General features: G+C 35.1%; 1 protein-coding gene across 9 annotated transcripts in view; it reads left to right on the top strand.

Moving 5' to 3' along the window:
* The window catches only part of CSNK1G3 (casein kinase 1 gamma 3), a 110,435-nt gene extending 103,471 nt beyond the window's left edge, over positions 1-6,964 (top strand). For all 9 annotated transcript variants that reach the window (XM_054589890.1, XM_054589897.1, XM_054589895.1 and 6 more), the window contains one exon: positions 4,177-6,964. In XM_054589890.1, coding sequence (XP_054445865.1) covers positions 4,177-4,231 — 55 coding nt within the window. In that variant the 3' untranslated portion in view covers positions 4,232-6,964. The remainder of the gene's footprint in view (positions 1-4,176) is intronic.
* Positions 6,965-21,691: the final 14,727 nt, after the last annotated feature.

Genomic DNA, 21,691 nt, shown 5'->3' with positions numbered 1-21,691 from the left:
GGAAAGGCTAGACTCTGGAGTCCTGACTGAGTAGGTTCTGGCAGGTGACCAACAGTCTCTCAACCAAAGGATGAACCAGTGAGTCATTGTGGAAGGGACAGGTAAGAACTTCAGATCCAAATAGAGAAATGTGCTCAGTTTCTGGGTAGAAGTATACCCAGTTGTGAGGAAGAAGTATACAACATAATCCAAGATAATAAGACAAATTCAGTGAAGAAAAAGATAATAACTAAAGGAGAAATGGTCGGGTAATGTCAGCAATGCCGTGGCCCTTACCAGTGTGTTTTCTACGTATTTTAGGACTTTGATTCATTATGGTTCGCTGTTTACTTACCAAAACACTATTTAAAGCAGCAACCTTAGAATTCATGAGAAGCAGCACTTAACATTACTTCCAAAGGATTTAAGAATAGAGGTGTGACTTCAGAGCTTTCAGACTAGCTACCAAATGATCATGTTGGCGGCATAAACCTGACTTGTGAGAGCCAATTGGCTTACTGAAACCACATAAGGAATAATCATAAAGTCAAGAAAAAGAAGTGTTGACAAGAACATGATTTACATGTCTGGTAAGCTTAATCAGTTTCCCCAAGGTAGTTGTCAGTCGTCTTGATCTGAAGCCACCCCAAATGAGGAATGAACTAATGGATAAGCAAATGTAGCTGCTAAGGACAGAAAATATATTTTAACATTTTAAAGATGTGAATACTTTTCTAAGACCGGAAAATTGAATTTATTGATAAAAATAACTTGCCCACATCATCTGTGAGAACTAATATATGCTCTAATTCCCAAAAATCTTGTTATTTTCAGTTATTACCACTAACTTTTTTTCCCTTCCGATTGTACCAAGTGTTAAAATAACATTGTCTTTTTTTACTTATTTGCCTGCACTCATATAAATTGGTGGCATAGTGTCCCCCCAGTATGTCCAATGTTCAGCTCATTGCATCCAGACCGTGGCCTCCCTGGAAATGGAGAAGCAGGAGTGCTGGCCTGGCAGTTGCATCTGGAGAGCAGAACTGCTTGAGATTCAGGCTCCTTTAAGAATATGGTGCAAGCCATTTCTCCCCACTCCCCACCGCCGAAAAGCTTCCATAGGCACTGAAATCTGCATTTTATGAGGTTTCACTAGGGTACCTGACCCATGGGTAAGAACTCTAGCTTTACAAAATGCTGTAGAATCTTGACTAGATTCTCACTCTAGGAGTTTCACTTATGAGGCAAATCATTTATTTATTCAGTAATATTTAATAAGTTACAACTTTGTGTCCAATTGTGAGATGTACCTGTGAGCAAGATCTTACGAAGTTTACATTCTATGTGGTGGCAGATAATAAATAAATAAAATTAATTCAGATTAGTACTAAGTACTGACAGGAAAATAAAAGTCATGTGACAGAGTGTGGTATGGGAGCAGTGTGTTTTAGGTAATTGAGTGCCCTGGGACAGCAGACAATTGAGATGATACGTAACTTCTTAATCACCAAGATTATAAACCAGCTGTTTTTGTAATGATCCTAGGAAATCATCCGCAAGTTTGAATATCGATTTTCCTCTTCTGTAAGTGTACCTTGAGAGCATCTCATTTTCTGTGTAGATGCAATCATATGATTGCATAAGGCAATGCTGCCCTCAGGTGGTAGTTTAGTAGCATGACAACTTTACTTTTGCAACTCTATTTCAAGGGTGTACTCAGTGGGATTAGGATTGGTTTATGAAAAATAGATGTCTTCTTTAGATTGCTTTTGAATTTAAAATCCTTGTACAATTTTAGTTAATTTGACAATCCTATTTAGTCTCAAGTAAATTTTGGGAGTGGTTTTTTTGTGATCTATAATTCTTACACAATTGAAGGAATGGTTACCTAAGAAATGGGAAGAACTCAGCTCTCAGAACTGAAAGCGGATTAATGGTACCAAAAAATAAAGCAAGCAAGGTGACTTGCTAACACAAGTATGAAAAATCTAGGACTTGCACTTGTTCATCAGAACACGTATTACTTTAAACTCCCCATTCTAAAAGGCTTTTATGTACCTTAAGACACATTTTCAGTAGAAATTTTTAAAAGAATGTGTTTTGGAATTGGAATAGTCAAGTGACAGTGTTTAGGAACAGTGAACATTATCAGTAGACTTTATATTAAACAATAAATTTTAGTTGAAATATGATCATATTCTTTATTATACAATATCCTAAGTATTTGGTCTGTTTTTTCTAAATATCGATTTTATAATTTTTTTTTCTTTACAGTATGGACATATTCTGACTCCAAATTTTAATTGAAAGGTTCTCTTGGAATAATGGATTTTATTTCATAGAGAGTATTTGACTTGAATAACTTTTTGTTTTGCTTTTTATTTTTATAAATGGTTTGGGAAGGTATTAGGTAGCTGACAGTTACAAATAAACTTGACTCATTTTTTTAAATCCAGGAAAAATCTATAGCACCTAGATTCTTCTTTTATAGTGGTAGCTCTTTTGAAGGCCTTTGGGTAATTTATTTCTGTTATTTCTGCTAGTCACCTCAATAAAAGTAAAATTCATAAAGATTAACAATTACACATGTTTCTAGCTGAATCTTTAGCAGGTGATACATACAATTTTGAATTACTCACTTTTTCTAATCTAGTCATTTTGTGCTCTGTGAATGTGTAATTTGGTTTTGAATGCCCCACAGTGATTCATAATTGTGGCATAAATCAGACTAAAGATCTGAAATTATTGTTAATATTGTGGGTAGAGACACTGTATAATTTGACTGGACAGGGTGGATTTTAGTTTGCATTTATTTCACAAAGAGATATAAAGATTTCTAGCAATTATTTCATCTTCCATAACCTTTTGCCAGGTAGGACACATGAAGCTACATGGTTTCTATTATGTGTAGCTTGAACATGTCACGTTAATATTCTTTTATGAAGGTCGGCTGGTAAGATTTACAGGGATTATCTTCATAAGATTACCATTCTAGGGCTTTGGATTGGCAGCATTTTGTTGATGGGATCACCATATACATAACTGTGTCTTGCTTTTATTACAAAATGTGATTTACACACGCGTGCACACACACACTGAACTTCAATGGGGAAACCAAAGGAGCCACTTTTTGTGTGGTGCCTGTCATCTTTATATTCCGATAGATTGGATAGATTGAAATTATTTTAAGTGTGAGATGGGAAAAAGGTAGATCTTTAAAGGAATGCCTGACTTTTAGTTGAAAATGTATGTATTTGTTTTCTTGATTGCTGATCAGTGATTCTCATTCTTATGAACTTCGAGTTTGCATCGGCCTCAGCATTGCTCTCCACGTGTTGCATGTGTTTCACCTTCTTGTGATTAGGGTAATTTTTACTGTGAGAAAAACTAGTTCTCTCAGGGACCATCTCTAGATTTCTTTCACCTAGGAATAAAAAAAGCAGTACAGTATTTCCTTCACAGACGACAGAACTGAGTCAGTTTTCAAATACAAAACTGAATCACCTTGATTGTGCTATTTTAAATGTTACCTGTAACTTTTACTCTAATTAAAATAGCTTAGGATAAGCTTGACCTTCTTTAACACTTAAAGAATTAAGAGTGATAATCTTGACAGTCTTAGTCTATTTAATGTGTTTTCTCTCTTCGAATTTGTAAATGAGATGGAAAATGTTTGCTGAAGAGTGTATTTGGGATTTCCTTTTTTGTTTTTGGAATCAAAAGTAATTCTTAGTGAAAACAAAATCACCAGTGTTAGGATCGTTATTGCTTTTCTAACAATGGCTTCAACAATTATATATAAATATAAAGAAGAAAGGGAGATAATACATAAGATGAATTTTCTGAAAACATGCCATGGCCAGAAATTAATGAGTATCCAAAATAATAATGTGGTGGGCCAGTTTGAATTCAGAACCCCATAGTTTCTCAGTTAGTCTTTGTGCAAAGCCTGTTAGTTTAGTGACTCTCTTTAATATCGCTTAGAATGTCTTGCTATTTCTAAAAGGCACATTGATAGAACAATAGTAATAACTGCCATAATTTCACTAATATTTATGCTTCATTGGCATGTTCACTATTTATCTTGCACTAGTCTCTTGCTTTTTATGGCCATTTAAATTAATATGATAGTGTCAGCTTTATTTTGTGACATTTTATTACTTTTATAATAAGAGAAGTATTTCCCTCCATCTGCAGGTGCTGCTGTTTTTTCAAACGAAGGAAAAGAAAAACCATACAGCGTCACAAATGACTCTGGACACAGACAGATCATGGGGAGTTACTTACGTGTTCATCTTCAGTCTTGTGATTGAAATCATCTCTGTAGTGACCACATATATTTTCAAGGACTCACTATTAGAAACGAAAATGTCATGCTTTCATACTTCATTTTGTGGTTGTCTTACATTCATATTTTTTTTAATTTAACTTATGAAAGCTTTAAAGTTTCGTCAAAATATGAGTGCTTTGCCCATCAGTGAATGGAATGGACCAATGAGGTAGTATTTTTTTTCAATTAAAAAAATATTAATTTTAGAGAGAGAAAGGAAGGCGGGGGGGAGAGAGAAACTTTGATTTGTTGCTCCACTTAATTATGTATTCATTGGTTGATTCTTGTATGTGCCCTGACTGGGGATCGAACCCGTGACCTTGGTGTATCGGGACAGATGCTCTAACAACTGAGCTACCTAGCCAGGGATGAAGTAGTATTGATGAAAACAGTTCTGTAGAACATTTTTCAGAAGCTCTCCTTTTGTAGAAAGCAGTACAGTATCTTAAATGTCAACCAGTTATACACTTAAATATGTTTTTTTATAGCTTCAGTAAGAGCATAATCAAATAGGAATTTTCTCCCCAGTGGATAACCCAACAGAGAAAACAGAGTTGCCCAAATATTTAAAAAAGTTATTCCTTAAGAAGTTCATTTTTGGTGTGACATCTGCATTGATATCAGTATTACTGATGGTACTGCTTCATGAGTCATATTAACATTCTCTCTGTGAAATCATGGTACAGTCACTGCCCAGAGGTACTGAGGAAAAGCTCTATAGAGTCTGTGGGTTTGGCAGATGGTAGTGGTAAAATGAATCACAAGTAATGTGGTAAATAGGAGATCTGTTTTTGTTGCACCACTATGTGAATTACAGTGTTGCCGAATTGGCAAAAGCGCTTATTTTAAAAAATGCAAAATATTTGTGTAAAGTAACTTTATGCTTCCAGATTATGTATGTCAGACAGCAACAGATGAATACTTTGAGAAATGAGATATGTGGGAGTATTTTTTTTTAAATACACTAAGGAGAAGAAATAAATGTGAATCTTACTGTAACATTTTAAGGTTGAAGTCAAAGGATATCCCACTGAAACCCACTGCTGAATGATTATATTCTCTCTTAAGCAGAAAACTTCCGTGTGCCATGCAATGGTGTCTGTTTATTAATTATTTGCTCTTTGACAAAAAAGATGCCAGCAATAAAAATGGGGTTACTTTATTGACCTCTGTGAAGATTAGTCTCTTGGATTCAACTTTGCTGGTTCTCTAGAATTTCCTAACTTTTTAGCATATTTTTGATGATTGAAAAGTATGTTGGAGAGGATGGGTCAGGTGCTTTGCCTCCATAGTCTTTTAAAGTGCCTGCATATGAACAAAGTTATGGTTCTGTGTAAAAGGAAACCCATTCCATTTTTCAAGTATGCTTTGTTTTAAGCCATAAATACATATTTTTTTTGTCACATCCTTCCAGCCAGAATTTTCAAGAAGAGTGAAAGCAAAAAGACTGGTTAGAAAGAGAATTATGTTGTTCAAATTTTATATTCACCTTTCATGTATAAAATTGTTACTTACTCCTTCCATGCAACCCCTTCTTTGTCTTGAAGTGCGTGCCTCCAGGCATGCTTATTTATTTTTATTGTCTCAAGGTAACATTTAAAATGTGTAATTAAAGTAAATAAATTTACATTTTTGACTTTATATTGCATTTATAGGGATTTAATTGTACTTTGTAATTTATTTTTTCTTATTAGCCAAAAGTTCAATGCGTTGTTGATGAATTAGACACCCATATGAATACCAGAAATCTGGACATTGTTTATTATTGTTGTTCTGAATCCTATGAATGATCTTTTTAAGTTGTTGATTTTAAAGACCTACCCTCAGCCTAGAAAACATTTGCTGTATAATTTGGTCAACAGTTCCCATCCTATCTATTTGTATACTGTCATGATGTCTTAAACTACGGGAGTCACATACTGAGTTGTTGTTTTTGTTTGCTTTGAGCAACGTCAGATGGATGTTTTGGCCATTATAATGTGAAACCACTTCTTTCTTTACAGTATTTGACCAAATTTGTGTGTCTATGATATTTGTAAATACATGCGATATCTGTATTTCTTATCATAAGCCTATTTAGTTTTATTCTCAGTAGGGTTTTTGGACTGTACAGTGTTTATATGATCTGAACTCCTTATACATAAGAAGGTGTGTATATTAATCCAATTATGGACTTAAAATATTTTAAAGGTATAAATACCCTTATTTGCTGCAAAGACCAGTGTGTAGACATTTGCTTTTTAGCAATATTTTTAAGTGCTCCATTTTAATGCCAAGGAATAAATCTTTTGGCAACACAAACTGGTCAATAATAGGTAATGCAGGTATGTTCAGGTTAAGCCAACAAGGTTTTGCATTTTTATGCTTCTTTTCTGTCAACACTAATGAAGTCAACATTGCCTGAATGTCTGAATAATGAAACACATCCCTGTTTAAAAGTATGTAACTGAAAAAGAAATAAAAATAAAGGTAGTTTTTTTAAACTTGCTCTTTCCCCATTCCTCTAATCATGGGTAAAATAATGCCACTCACTAATTTGAGATAGGAATTTTAAAAATCTAGTCCATTAAGTTTAGTATATGGGAGAAATGGAGCTGTAGGAATACACTTTTTTGTTTGTTTTGCCTTGTTGGAACCCCCCTGTACAGAGCACATGCCAGGAAGTATGAAAAAAGTTTTTTTACATCTCTATGAACTACTTAATGGAGCAATTGATTAAAATGAATGCCACTAATAAACCAAAGAAGAGAAACAGATTCATTTTACTCCTTTTTAAGAATTGTTATACTGTTATAGTCATAGAAATGAAATTACTAATCCAACTTTAAGTGAATTACTATTGTGGCAGATCGAGGGCACGTATCTGTGACAGTATCTCACAGTTTATCATTATTCTGGATGCTTTAAGGGGTTTCACAAAGTGTATTAATGGTGTTCTGTTTACTAAAAGATGCTCGAGGTAATATAAGGCTAAGCAACACACACCAAGAAGATGTTACAGATAAGATAAGGCAAAACAACCCACACCAAGCTTGAGCATTCAGGAAATGGTTAAAAGGCCCTGTCTAGAAAAATCTTATCAAAGATTCAATCTGAATGATTGCATAGTTACGTTAGTGAGCACCCTTTGAATTGCTCACGATAGAAACCTGAGTTGGTTGATGCAATAGTACAGTTAGCTGAAAAGTCCAATGGTAGAACTGGTTTCAGAAATGCTTGATCCTGGTGCAAAGTCAGGAATCTATGTTTCTCCATTTCTCTCAGTTTTGCTTTCTACCCTGCTGTTTTCATTGTTGGAGATATTTTTCATGTGTGATGGTAAAGTAGCCACCCAGCAGCTTCAGACTTCTCTACAGCTAGAACAAGGGGCAAAGTCAGCAGTTTCAGTGAAATCCTGTGACTAACATTCCTTCAGTGGTTCATATGCCCATCCCTGAGCCAATTACTGTGGCCAAAGGAACTCCGTTGTCCCACCTTTGGAGGACACATTGGACTGATATGAGGTAGAAGGGATGTTACCCAAAAGGAAGTGAAGAGTATTATTATCAGAAGGTGAGTTAATGGATACTGCACAGGCACAATCAATAGATATCCTTTATCATGATAAGGAAAGCACAATACAGCATAGAGGCAAACCTAATTGTCCTTAATTTATAAACCATTATTATTATTGAGACTTTTATAAGTCTGAACCTGTGAGAAATCACAGTGACTGAGTACATTTGAAAAATATTTCGGACTTAGGTAAGAATGGAGATTATAAGTACCTTATTTGACATGTTTTTGTTTAGTTTTTAAGGGTTTTGTGGTAGAATTGAATTAGTAGAGTTAAAAGCTAATTTTTTGACTAAAGTAGAAATAAATTGAATTACAAAGCTTTGCTGATGTTCAGGATAACTAGTTTCTTTTCTGCCCAGCTCTAATAAGAGCTGCATGTTACTTTCTTAGGAAATTTACTTCAAAAGACTACATGGATCATAACCAAAGAAAGGACTACATATAGAAAAATTAGCAGGTAATATTGCTGGGATATGAAAATGGTTTTGTTGGAACAATTGTTCATAGGTATGTTTACCATACTGTGACTTGACTTAAATGGAAAAACGTTCCTCCACTGCTCTAGGCTTGGGGTTGGCAAACTTTTTTTAGTGAAGTTGAAACTGTAGTGCAAAGGCAAAATTGAGGCTTTAATATACTTCAGTAATGAGAAAGAAAAATTCCAATTAATTTTTAAAATTATTTATTTATTTATTTATTTACACGAGGGGCAGGGGGAGAGGGAGAAAGGGAGAGAACATTGATGTGTGAGAGGTATATTGATCGATTGCCTCGCACAACACCAACTGGGGACCTGGCCCTACAAACCAGGCTTGTCCCCTGTCTGGGAGTTGAACAAGCGACCTTTCTGTTTGCAGCCTGGCACTCAGTCCACTGAGCCACACCAGCCAGGGCAAATTCTGATTAATTTTTGAATTGAGGAAATTTAAAATACATATTAACACTTGAGTACAAATTTTGTAATATGGGTCTGCCAATAAGAATTTAATTATTTTGAGGGGATAATATTTCACTTGTTTTGCTGATCTATGTTATGATTTTACATTGTTTCATCTTTGAAAATGTCTTCACAGATATAGATACTACTAAATACTGTTATCAATCCTTCAGTGCATGATTTTAATTGAGGATATTCATAATTTGGAAGGTATTTACAGAATTCCATTAGATATTTGCTGTTTGGCATTTCATTCCACTGCAGAATAATCACTTCCTATTGAAAGATAGTTTGGTGCTCCTCACTTTTACAGTTCGATTTTGAAATATGGAAATTTCCTTTGCACTTGCATTGAGATTGAAAAATACAGCTGGAACTGTAGTTGATTTGGGAAAATAGAGCCACTGCACATTTGTGCAGGAAAATGGAGATCTTGCTGTTTGTTTTGACACCAGCATGGTAAGTTTATAAAGTAGCTTGACATTACTTGTGATATAAATAGCATTACATGTCGTCAAAATGACTTTGTTGCAGTATAATTTTCACATATAAGTTTTGTTTTGCCTGCCTTTTTTAGAGCTGAATTTATTGGGAAACATCATCAAATCTGCAGCGAAAGCTAATTTCCAGAGCCATTCAGTGAGGGTGATTCTCATTCAGAAAAATGTCAGTCTTCTTGTTGAGCTCAATTATCACTGCCATTAAACTGCTCTGTAGTTGGGCAAGTTAGGATATTGAGTTTCTGTTTCTGACAAAGTTTAAGGGGAGTGATGATGGCTAAGACCACTAGAATGAATGAAATTCACCATTGACTTAACTAGTTCAATAACATGACAAATTCAAATATTTTCCACAAAATACCTGGTGTTGAATAATATAAAGTATTCACTTTAATCATCTTACTTTTTCAGAAGTTTTGTAAATTTGCCCAGTAAACATTTTCCTGCTCCACACACATTTTTTACCATCCTCAACTGGAACACATCTTGGCAGATTCCACTTCAGTTTGCACTGAATTGGTGTTTTCTCAAGTTCTTTAAAAGTATTTTTTTCTTGTAGTTGTTCCATGAAGACTATTCACAGAGGCTAATTAATTCTTGAGTCACCTCAAACTCAGCATTGACTTTTCTAGTAAACAGAAACTGGGCAGTATTGGTAATGTTAACCTAAAAATAAAAGGCCTCTTAAAGTAAGAGACAAGCATTTATTGAAATCAATAAGTATAGGTATTCGGGTATCATTAATTGATTCAGAGGCCCAGATAATATTCCAATTAGGAGAAAAAAGCAATGGGTATTTATGGGAAAAGGAAGGGAAACAGTTATGTCAACAGAAGGACGGCATTTCTATTGGTGTAGGTAATGTAGTGATACTAATTCTAAACAATTTTTAATTTCAATTTAGTAGTCATCAGTCCAGTACTCATAATAACTGCTTTCTTTTATCTTTGCAAACAGTTCTTTGGGACACAAGGTTGCTTAGGCCCTGTCGAAAGTTTATTTTGCCCTATTTTAACATTCCAAAGATTTGAGGCATGACTGCAGAGCAGTTCCTCTTAGCATGGCAGCTCCAGCTCTATTTTTAAGTGGCTCCATTTATTTGTTTGTTTGTTTACACTTATGTTTATTCACTCATCAAAAGCCAAGGAAAACTGCTTGAAACCATTTGCCTTGTTTTTTAGCTATCAGTGTCTTTACCTGATTGTCTCTGCGAGAAAGCTAATAGTCTTAAATTTATTTTCTCTTGACATACTTTCTGTCTGCTGCAATCAAACACAACAAACTTTAACTTACCATCAGTAGTTTTCTTTGCTTGGCTAACAAATGAGCCACTTGGAAAGTAACTTTGATTATACTCTTGTACTCATCTTTTTGTGTGTGAATAAATTCTACTGTAAACAGATACTCTTGTTTTAAGTTTTCTAATTGTTTTGACTTGCCTTCCTGTGAGTTGGAGATACTGTGATGAGTGCTTAGTCCAGTAATGTTAAAATAAATTGTATTAGCACAACTAAAGTGTCATTGCATAGTAAACATGATACTTTGCCATATAATTGTATAACAAAATAATTCATATGCCACTGTGCCTTAAAAGCATGACACTCAAAGTTCACTTTTCCTTTTGTTTACAAAGTCAGTATGCATTAGTAATAAGAAATAATAAATGCTGTCAAATTATGACTGCATTACTGAGATTTGTAGTGTGTTGACCAGTAGCGTAAAGATGAGAGTGCTACATCTGGTCTCTGTCACAACTGTTTCACTCTGCTTTTGTTGTATTAAAGCAGCAACAGACAATATGTAAATGAATGAGCAGGGCTGTGTCCCAATAAAATTTTATTTATGGACACTGAAATTTGAATTTCATATAATTTTTATGTATCATGAAATACTCTTGATTTTCTTTTAACCACTTATAAATGTGAATATTATTCTTAGTTTGTTAGCCAAATAAAAACAGGAAGCGAGCTTGATTTGACTTGCAGACCATAGTTTGCCAACCTCTGTTCTAGACTTTGGAAAGATTTGGATGTTTGACATAAATTACTGTTTTGTTTTTTTTCCATAATTGAATGATACTACTTACTAAAAGATAATCTTTATTTCTTTTATAAATTCAAGGGCTATTTTGAATTAGCATTAAGAATTATAATAATGTTAAAGAAAATGTGTCAGAGACCACACATGAGTTCGAAATAAAGTAAATGAGTCTGGCTCTCACATAAACCTCAGTGCTGCAGCAGTGCATGGTCTTGGAAAGAGTATGAATTTGGGGATCAGACATGTCATTGATTTTTACACCATAACTTGTGAGAACTGTGGCAAATTATTTGACTTCTTAGCATCAGTTTCCTGCTCTCAAATTGGAGACAATATGTTACTTGTAGCATTGTTTTGAGGGTTAGAAATATTTATAATAGTTCTCAGTGCAGGATACCTTTACCATTACCCTCAAAATGCAGTTTTAAACTGAGGAATAACTTAATTTCTTATGCTGAGTGTATGCTTCTGCTTTTTGAGACAAGAATAAGGCCTAGTATTTATTAATTATTTTTTCTAAAGATTTTATTATTAGAGAGTGGGGAAGGGGGGAGAGAAACATCAATGTAGTCAGTTGTTTCTCATATGCACCCCAACTGGGAATTGAACTGGGGACCCTTTGCTTTGCAGAATGACACCCAACCAACTGAGCCACATTGGTTAGGGTGGCTTAGTATTTATTACATTTTGCCTTAGATTGAAGCTATTATTCCTGTTTTAAAATATTTGCACCCTCATTCTATCACATCACACAGTTAGCTATCTTGCTTCACTTAGTGGCATTGATGAATTTAGAATCATTAATTCTGTACCCTTATTGATAAAAATGACAAACAGGAGATCCAGGGCGAAACCGGTGTCAAGCCACTATAATGCTAGTTTAAGGTCAATCTACTGAACTGGTAACATGATGTCAAGAGTGTTCTAATGCACAGTAATCCTTCTCCACCACCTGACTACCATTGGTTATTTACAAGATGCTGTGTTGAAGTCCAGGTGAACCGTTTAGTTCATTTCTTTGCATTCAGTCAATTTTTATTATCCCATCAAAAAATAAAGAGCTGGATTAAGTTTGATATGTTGTTTTTTTTTTCCAGTGAACCCATGTTTATTCCTGAAGATCACCATTTCTATTTCTAATGTTATAACTTGGAATCAACAATCTGTAGTTGTATAGTACACCTTTTTCTCTTTTTTTAAATAGAAATCCCATTTCCTGTCTCTAGTCATTTGCCTTGTTTCCTTTACCACCTGCATGGTCTCTCGGTATGAATTGTGTCCAGATCTGGAGATTTAGTTGTTCTTTTTAAACATATGTGTCTGTGATGGGCTTCATTTCCTTCCTGCCATTTTTCTCCAGTAACTTTCCAAGCTGAAGATTATTCTTGATTTAAAACAACAACAACAACAACAACAAATGAAAGTAAGTGAAGCCTTACATTCTCTTTGTCATTTCTCAACCCTTTTCTTAATCTGCCTTACACCTACTTTATAAAGCCCTTTTTTTTTGTTGTTGTTAGCTGTAGATTTTTTTTGAAATTCTCAACTAATTGGGAGTAAAGATTTTAAATTTTCTCATTTATTTCCTCTGCACACTATTTCAGTTCTTGTATATATTTTAAAAGCTGAGCTTGTCCGAAGAGACACTTGTTTTTTTTGCAAGCTTATTCCTTTTTTTCCTTAGGATCATTTTTAATTGCAGAACTATAATTATAGTCTTGAGTTCCCTTCAGTAGGTATCACAAATCTTAAGATGACAGGTGCCTGACACTTCCACATTATCATTTCCTTCTTGCTGGTCATTTTTTGCTACCTCTACATTCAGGGAGGTTAGATTTTTGGCATATAAAGAATTGTCAGATGGTCTGGTTTTAGGGGTGGAAAGTTAAGAGATGTTGTTGGGACATTTGAAGCTCTGTTATCACTACTGAATTTTGCTTCCTGATTTTGTGCTTTTTTAATTAAAGTTTATGTATTCAGCAGTTGTTGTTTGAACACCTTGTGGCGGGCAATGAGCTGCATGCTTAAATCTATTTCTCTGGCCTGGAATTCTTGATTTTCATAACTGTATTCAAATTTTTTTCTCTCTACTTTGCCCAAATATTTTCCATAGTGCAGTCTTCTACCTTGGGTGTCCTGAATATCATTGTAGGTGTGTATCACCTCTGTATACTTCCCTACATCTCCCTTCTCATCTGTGTGTATTCCAGTCAGAAATCTCATCATCAGAAAACCCAGTGTCAGGGACTTGCTGTGTCACATTTGTTGTGCCCAGTTTTTATCTTGAGGATTTATGTGTATTGTTTTCCAACTTCCTACTGAGTTCTCTTGAATGAATTGTTCAGCCATCTTTAACCTGATGGTGTGTGTAATAACTAGTTTCATAATTTTTTATCATTTCACCCTTATTCTTGTTCAGCTTAAATATTGCTTTAACAATTCAAATACACTCTTGTCAGGATCTCGTGAGATAACATTATAGCCATCTTAAAATTGTGTCTTGAAAGGTAAAATTTCATTTCAAAACATCATATGGGTAATAAAGTTATTCACTTCTTTCTCACCATTTCCCCCCTACTTACTGGCATGAGTGTCTTTTATCTGAGGTTGTTTAGTATCTATTGAGATTTCATCTCTCCCATTGAAGGGTATTTGCCTAGTTCCTAGTGTTCTATGTTTGGTGGTTAGAAAGGGGAGATACCTTTCTTATATTAATTTATCAACCATCTCCATGTTTTTAATCCATGTCTTCCCCATGACTCCTCTTCCTGGTGTTTCAACATACCCCAGCTTCTAAGGATTGTGTAGGATAAAATGGTTCTCATATCATCTATATCCTCTCTGGTTATTTAAGTCTAAGGATCACTCCACTAAATTTAATTCTTTCGTCTTCCCTGTTCTACCAGTCTATACGTGTGTTTTAATTCTAGCTCTCACAGGTAAATGAATCTGCTAGGTGCCTAAATGCCCACATGACAAGAACCCACAGGACAAGGCCAAGAGGATTTTCCCTAGTATCCTTCAATCTGAGACCTTGAGGATATTCAAGAAGATGTTGGAACGTCTCCGAGCCTAGTATAGGACTTTATAAATAATTAGTACTCAATAAATGATTGCTTGTTATTTGTTTTATGGTTGTAGCCAAATTAAAAATTTTTCTAATCTATGTAGGGACTAGATATAATGAGACTCTGTTAGGGCTTCGGAGGAAGAAAAGCACTAGCTGCTTTTTTTCCATAGACATAAGTCTATTAAATAGCAAATGTGAGCCCTGGCTGGTGTGGCTCAGCGGGTAGAGTGCCGCCTTACAAACCAAAGGGTCACTGATTCAATTCCCAATCTAGGGCACATGCCTGGGTTGCAGGCCAGGTCCCCAGTAGGGGGTGTATGAGAGGTAACCACACATTGATGTTTCTCTCCCTCTCTTTCTCCTTCCCCCTCTCTAAAAATAAATAAAATCTTTTAAAAAATATTTAAAAAACCCAGCAAATGTGATTTTGATACTAATAATAAGGTTGAACTGGGCTAATGAAAACTGGATGGTAATTAGCCCAAGCTGATGTGGCTCAGTGGATTGATCACCGGCCTATGAACCAAAGGGTCTCTGGTTTGGTTCCCAGTGTAGGTCACATGCCTGGGTTGTAGGCCAGGTCCCCAGCAGGGGGCATGTGAAATGCAACCACACATTGATGTTTTTCTCCCTTCTTCTCTCTCAAAATGAATAAATAAAATCTTTAAAAAGTCACTGGAAGTTGAGTTACTGTGATATAACCTAAATTACTGGAAAAAAAAAATGGATGGTAATTAGACTCTTAACACATCATGCTAATCTGTTCCTCTTCAATTTTATTTATAGTCTTTATATGACTAAAATATATATTATAAACATTTTAAATAACATGATATCAATAGCGGACCTAGTACTACTTAGTAAAATGCTTTAAAATTTCTTACTGACTTTTATAGCATCTAACCCCTAGAATCTCTTACCTACACTAAATAAGTTTCTAAAACTAATGACTCTTCTCTTTTGTAAGGATAGTAAATGAAGCCTGTAGTTCAATTAGAAAATGACAGGTCATTAACTTGTGAGGGGTTTTCTAGAACCTTCTTGGTGGATAACCTATATCTAAATTGCAACAATACCCGAAACTCCTCTTTATCTCTCACCAAGTTGAATATGCCATTATTATTTACCTTAAAAACATACCCTTCAACTGCAGAATGTTTTCAGGATAAAAGGCATCAGTGAATGGGTCTGTCAATTTCATGTGAACTACACTGCAAGCCTTGAATTCTTTCTGGCTCAAAGTTCATGTGAAATTATGGTTTTGAGTTCACTCTTGGAGTGCTAAAACTTAAGGAATTATCACCAAGAATAGGACAAAGCTCTGACTTACAACTGAGATCTATTTCCATAAAGCATCTATAAATTGATTAGGAAAATTTTCATATTCAACTGGGTCACAACAAATACAACAGATCTTTGTATTTTTGGGCCTCAGACATCACCATATATTTTTCACAGTTTATTCTAATTGTACCTGAAATCAAAGTATCTGTCCTCAAGTAAAAGAGACCAGATTTGATGCTGAAGTAAATTCAATAATTCCCTAAAGTATATTTTGTTTTTTGAATATATATATATAATATATATATATTATATATATATAACACTAATATAATTCTATCTTCACATCCCGGCATTAAGATATTAGGCCAGTGGCTTTAGAATTAACTCTTTGAATAAATATGTTATAGCAGTATAATATTTCAATAACTCCATGTATCTTTTGAGTTTGTACTTTCAGTTAATCAAGTATTTTATAATTTGCATCAACATCGCCTGTGACTTGTGCAGTAAGTCCATCCTTCCTGAGGTATTAGAGTCCCAGGAAGTGCAGCCCAGTGTCCATCTTGTCTGGCCACCTCTGCTAACTGGAATCTTTAAATATCTCTTTGTTAATCCAAAGAATGATGTATGCCAATGATAGAAATCCAAATAGTACAGATGGTTGTACAAGTCTCCTGATGCCAGATACAGAGTTTACCAGACCTCCTCCTCAAAAGTAACCTGTAAACTTTTTGCAAATTCTGTCTAGAAATGCTCTATGATGAGTAAACTTTGTATATATATATATGTGTGTGTAATATATTATTTGTATGTATGTATATGCATAGATACAAACATTAATATATCTCTATATAAAAGTACAAACATGCCAGACATACTGTTTGTATCTTCTTTTGTATTCAAAAATAGATCTAGAAATTATTCCATGTTGACACAAGTATTACTTATTAGGAAGTGTATAAATTGGGCATATTCCTAAAGTTGGGATTGCTGGGTCAAAGAGTATGTGTATTTACAACTTTTAAAATCTTTCAATCTACTTGGAATTTATTTTGATAGGAGTGAGGTAGGAATTTAGCTTGATCCATTACCAGATAGCTGCTGGGTCCCTCAGCACTCTGTTGGGGAAATTCCCTCCACTGCTCATATATATATATATATATATATATATATATATATATATAGCATATGTATATATATGTATGTATGTATATGTATATATTTTTTATTATATGCTAAATTTCATATGCATATTCCATATATATTTAATTGGACTGTATTCTGTCCAATCAACTAATCTATTCAGCTTTTTAATTTATCATAGCTTTGTAATATCTTTAAATATCAGATTAGGCTACTCACCTGTTTTTGCATGTTTACTTTTTGACTTAATCCTTAAAATCCATGTTTTTTAGTGTACAAATATTAATCCTGTAAAATGTTGCTGGACTCAATAGATTGATTTGTTGAGAATTAAAATCACTAAGAATGTTCTTATGTAATAAGAGTTTATGCATATCATTTTAATTTACCTTTTTATATTACTGTTTGTATATCTTTTAAGTTTCTCTTTATATTATAAAATAAGATCATCTTCATTGCTTTATTAGCTTTAAACAATATCTGCTTAAAAAGTTAGAAAAATCAGTGTGCTTATATTCCTTATACCATAGTCTTTCCTTAATTCTTCATCTCAATATTTATTAATTAGATTGTTTTTCAACATATTTACGACTTATAACATTCAATTCTTTCACCATAATTTCCACAGTGTTTATATCCAGGTGGAATCAATTTACCTCACCATACCTTTGACTTATTTTTTTCAATTATTCTTGAGTTCCTTTATATTTGAGAATTGATTTACCTTTATTTTTGAAAAATAGCTTGGCTGGGAATAAAATTTCTACATCACCCTTATGCCCCTTGTACCCTCTAGACCTGCTTCACTGCCTACTGACAATAAGGTTTTCAAGGGAAATGAACTCAGTTCCTTATGCGTCCCGCTCCCATCGGTGACTTGATTGATTTTCTGGGTGGGTGGGTTCTGGGTGTTCATAGTATTTTTGACGTCTATATTTGAAATCTTGGTATTGATTGTTCTATATCAGTCTTGGAGGGGCAAAGTTTACCTTTTAGATCTCTTATTTCAGGGAATTTTTTTTCTGTTACTATCTTTTAGCTAACTTCTGTTTTGTTTCTTTTTTTTAGCAATATCAGTTATAGCTATTTTAGAACTCTTGTGTGTTCATCATATTTTTTCATTTTTTATCTACTATTTGGGAAGTGTTTTTTCTTTTTGGTTTTATTTTGCTCAGTTTTATCAATGTGGTTCCCCCAATCATGATTTCATACATTTAAATTGCAATTTTATTTTTCTGTTTATTTTATTAATTCTATATAAAAGCTCCCCATGACCTTCATATACTTTCTTTGTGTTGTGGAATAGCTTTTCTGTGTATTATTTGGCTGTCTTTTAATTTTTTTCCTTGAGGTATTTTTAATATATTTTGGTAGTTTTATTTTTCTTGAAGCATCTCTTTACATAGTCCATGCTGGTTCATTTCTGGTTATTACTCATTTTAGAACTAAAGGCTTTTGAAAAAATGGAAGAGAAAGCTGAGTCTGTTGGCAAAATAAGATATGCCCCTTTGAAACAAAAACATTGAGAAGAGATGAAAAACACAAAGTAAAAATGATAAGACAGCAGAAAGATATGTAGTGAACTGGTGGAGCTCAAAAAGAAACAGGAAAAAAATAAAATCCTAAGGGAACTCAAGACATTGGATGCTGCAAAGACTAGAATAGACATCATGAAAAAAACAATTCATAATAAAATAGGCGTGGAATGCCATTTTTTTTAATGGTGGGACAGCTATTTTTAGAAGATAAAGTATAGTGGAAGGCTGCAAGAATGAGCTGGATTAATTGGTTGTCTTTGTAGGCTTTACAAATTAAAGAAAAACCTCATTTGTGGGTCAGAGTCTGCTATTATTTAGAACTTTTGGGGTCACAGTGATAATTCTTATGCCCCAGTTTTTCTTATATACTGATTTGCTGCTTATGTCATCAATAACAGGTTACTCCTCCATCTTTTTTCCTCTCACCTCAACAGGTAAATTTTTCTTTCAACTTGTCAGTTTTTCCTTACTTGGCTCCATCTCTTTTGCCACAGTTGCAAAAGAGCTGCAGGAACCCTCATGTGCTCTGCCACATACCTAGATCTTGCCTTTGCAAGTAAGGAGTTGTTGATTTCACTCCTCATTTGGTCAGTTTGGTGTAATGTTGGACCTCTGCCTAATCCCGTGGCTGCTCTCAGCTCGACTCTCAGTAAGGTCTAATACTCACAGTTCTTGGCAAACTTCTTGAAGTATAGTTCATCATTGTGGCTTCACACACATACACAGTTAAATTTCACATTTCTGCTTTTTCTTCACCTTGCAGTTTTCAGTTTGTTTCAAAGAAGATATTCTAATCCCTGCCATATGAACTAGACAATTTCATGATGATCATTTGAGAAGTCCATTCCTTTGGACTAAGCATTGCTCTCTTACTGCCAGTCATCTTTTTTTGTTTTGTTTTTTAAACAGTGGTAATGATAACCATTTTATTTATTTGTTTGTTTATTTATTTGACAGAGGGGAAGGGAGAGAGAGAGGGAGGGGACCATCAATGTGTGGTTGCCTCTTGCGTGTCCTCTACTGGGGACCGGGCCCACATGGCCAGGCATGTGCCCTGACTGGGAATCAGATGAGTGACCCTTTGGTTCACAGGCTGGCTCTCAATCTACTGAGCCACACCAGCCAGGGCTGCCAGTTGCCTTTGAGCCTGGAGATACTGAGGTAATGATATGATAACACTGGAATCTGAATTTATCTATCACATTTCAAAGGCCATGGAAGAGTGCTAGGGAAGCATGAGTGGCAGCTGCCTACACGGTGAAGAAACTGAAGGGGGAAGCAGTATTACCTTGTTGCTGCAGACACTGATTGTCACAGTGATAGCCACTGGAATTTTTTTCTTAATGACTGCATTTGCTTTCTGAGATAGTCCTGAATAAGGTTAAGATGTTAACAATCCCAGATGCATTGGTTGGTAAAGACCTGGAATTAGCAGTGCTCTCAGTCAGGGGTGTTCAACCCATGGCCCTGTGGGCACCATGCGGCCCAGGATGGCTATGAATGGGGTCCGACACAAAATTGTAAATTTACTTAAACCATTTTTTTTTTGTTGTTGTTGTTCACCAGTTTTCGTTAGTGTTTGTGTAATCAATGTGTGATCCAAGACAACTCTTCTTCCAGTGTGGCCCAGAGATGCCAAAAGGTTGGACAACCCTGGGGGCCCAAGGTATTTAGGTGGCTGACAAATCACAGAAACATCTTCCTACTACCCAGCTTATATTATTTGACCATACACATTAAAATCTGGACTTCCATAAAATGACTGCTAAATGAATGAATGCTCTAATTCCCTTCTAGGACTAAAGTCAGGCTTCAACCCTGACTCCTCACCTGGGGCCCTGTTACTCACCTGATGCCTCTGTCTTCAAATGCTCACCCCTGTATGTCTCCATCTTCTGTCTGTAGTAAGGACACTGTCACTGGATTTAGGGCCCAGCTGGTGGGCCCTCCTTCAGCTTAATCAGGATGATGTCATCTTGAGAGCTTTAATTATATCTGCAAAGACCTCTTTTTCAAATAAGGTCACATTCGTAGGTTCTGGGTGGATATATATTTTAGGGGCCACCATTCAATCCACTATACTTACAAAACACATATTAGAGAACATTTTCATGTTTGACAGACATGACATCATTAATAAGGTGATATACAGGAAAGCCATAAGCTGGGATTTAGGTGAAATTGTTGAGGAATTAGCTACAATTTCACCTCCTTTTTGCCCACTGATCTCTTATGTAACAATGAATTGTTGCAGTGGTGGTTGAAAAACCAATGGACAGTTTTAAGGAATTTTAAGTGCCTGTCTTTGAATATAGTCAGGATTTTACTTGTTCTTCCTTCTCACCCTCAAGGCTGGACTCCCCTGAATTGACACTTGTCCAACCCCATTGAAGTTTGCTCTATTCTTTTTGGATTTTACTTTGCTGACTGTATGTAGGCACAAACATTAACACACTGCCTGTTCTGTAGAACTTCCCCTCCCATTCTAAGCCATACTGTGGAGGTCCTGGACCGATTTCCATGCACATTGCTTTTTCAGTGAAGAAAATACTTGGAAATTCTGCATTTGTGCCTAGGCTCATTTTGCTGCAGTTTCATAAGCAAGGAGTAGTAATAATAGAACAGTGTGTGCTCAATTTGTTGAATACAGAACGAAGAAGGTTATGCAACAGCAAATAACTGGTAGAACTCAGTTTCAGATCCAGGTCTCTCTGACTCCCGAGCCCATGCATGTACCTGTGACTCTGTAAGGCTCCATTGGAAAAGAGCCAGTTACACCAGGGATGGGCTTATGTCACCACTGTGTGCAAATTTAATAGGATCCCAACAATAGGTGACCTTTATGACATCATGTGATTCCTCGAAATGGTATAGAGAATAAAAATTATTTTATTCAAGGGATTACTTTATTAATCAACTTTGTAGAAATACTTCATGGATATAATTCTTGCTTTCTGGTAACAATGGCTGCTTTTAACTTAAATTTTCAATGTTGTGCAAGTTACAAATTCCTGTAGGTGGTAGAGCATTAAAAATAACCTTGATTAGTTAAAGAGGCATGAGAGAGAAGGCGGGGGTGGGGGGTGGGGAACACAGTGAAATGAGAAACAGTCAAAAGACCCAACACCAAAAGCAAAAAAAGCATGGCAATTGTACTACACAGCCCGAAGACAGAAAACATTTCATTTTTCTTTGCATGAAACTGGTCTGACCTTCACAGTTCTGAAATAATAGGAAATATTTCTCTGGTAACTGTACTGCATTTTAGGCAAGTAGTTAAGCAGAATGGTCAGCATGAATAAATATAGTTAG

The sequence above is a fragment of the Pteronotus mesoamericanus genome, unplaced genomic scaffold (assembly GCF_021234165.1).
Source record: "Pteronotus mesoamericanus isolate MK-2021 breed Mesoamerican mustached bat unplaced genomic scaffold, CSHL_Meso_final scaffold_167, whole genome shotgun sequence".
NCBI classification, from domain to species: Eukaryota; Metazoa; Chordata; class Mammalia; order Chiroptera; family Mormoopidae; genus Pteronotus; species Pteronotus mesoamericanus.
The sequence above is the reverse complement of the archived record's forward strand: the minus strand, read 5'-3'. Positions and strand labels throughout refer to the sequence as shown.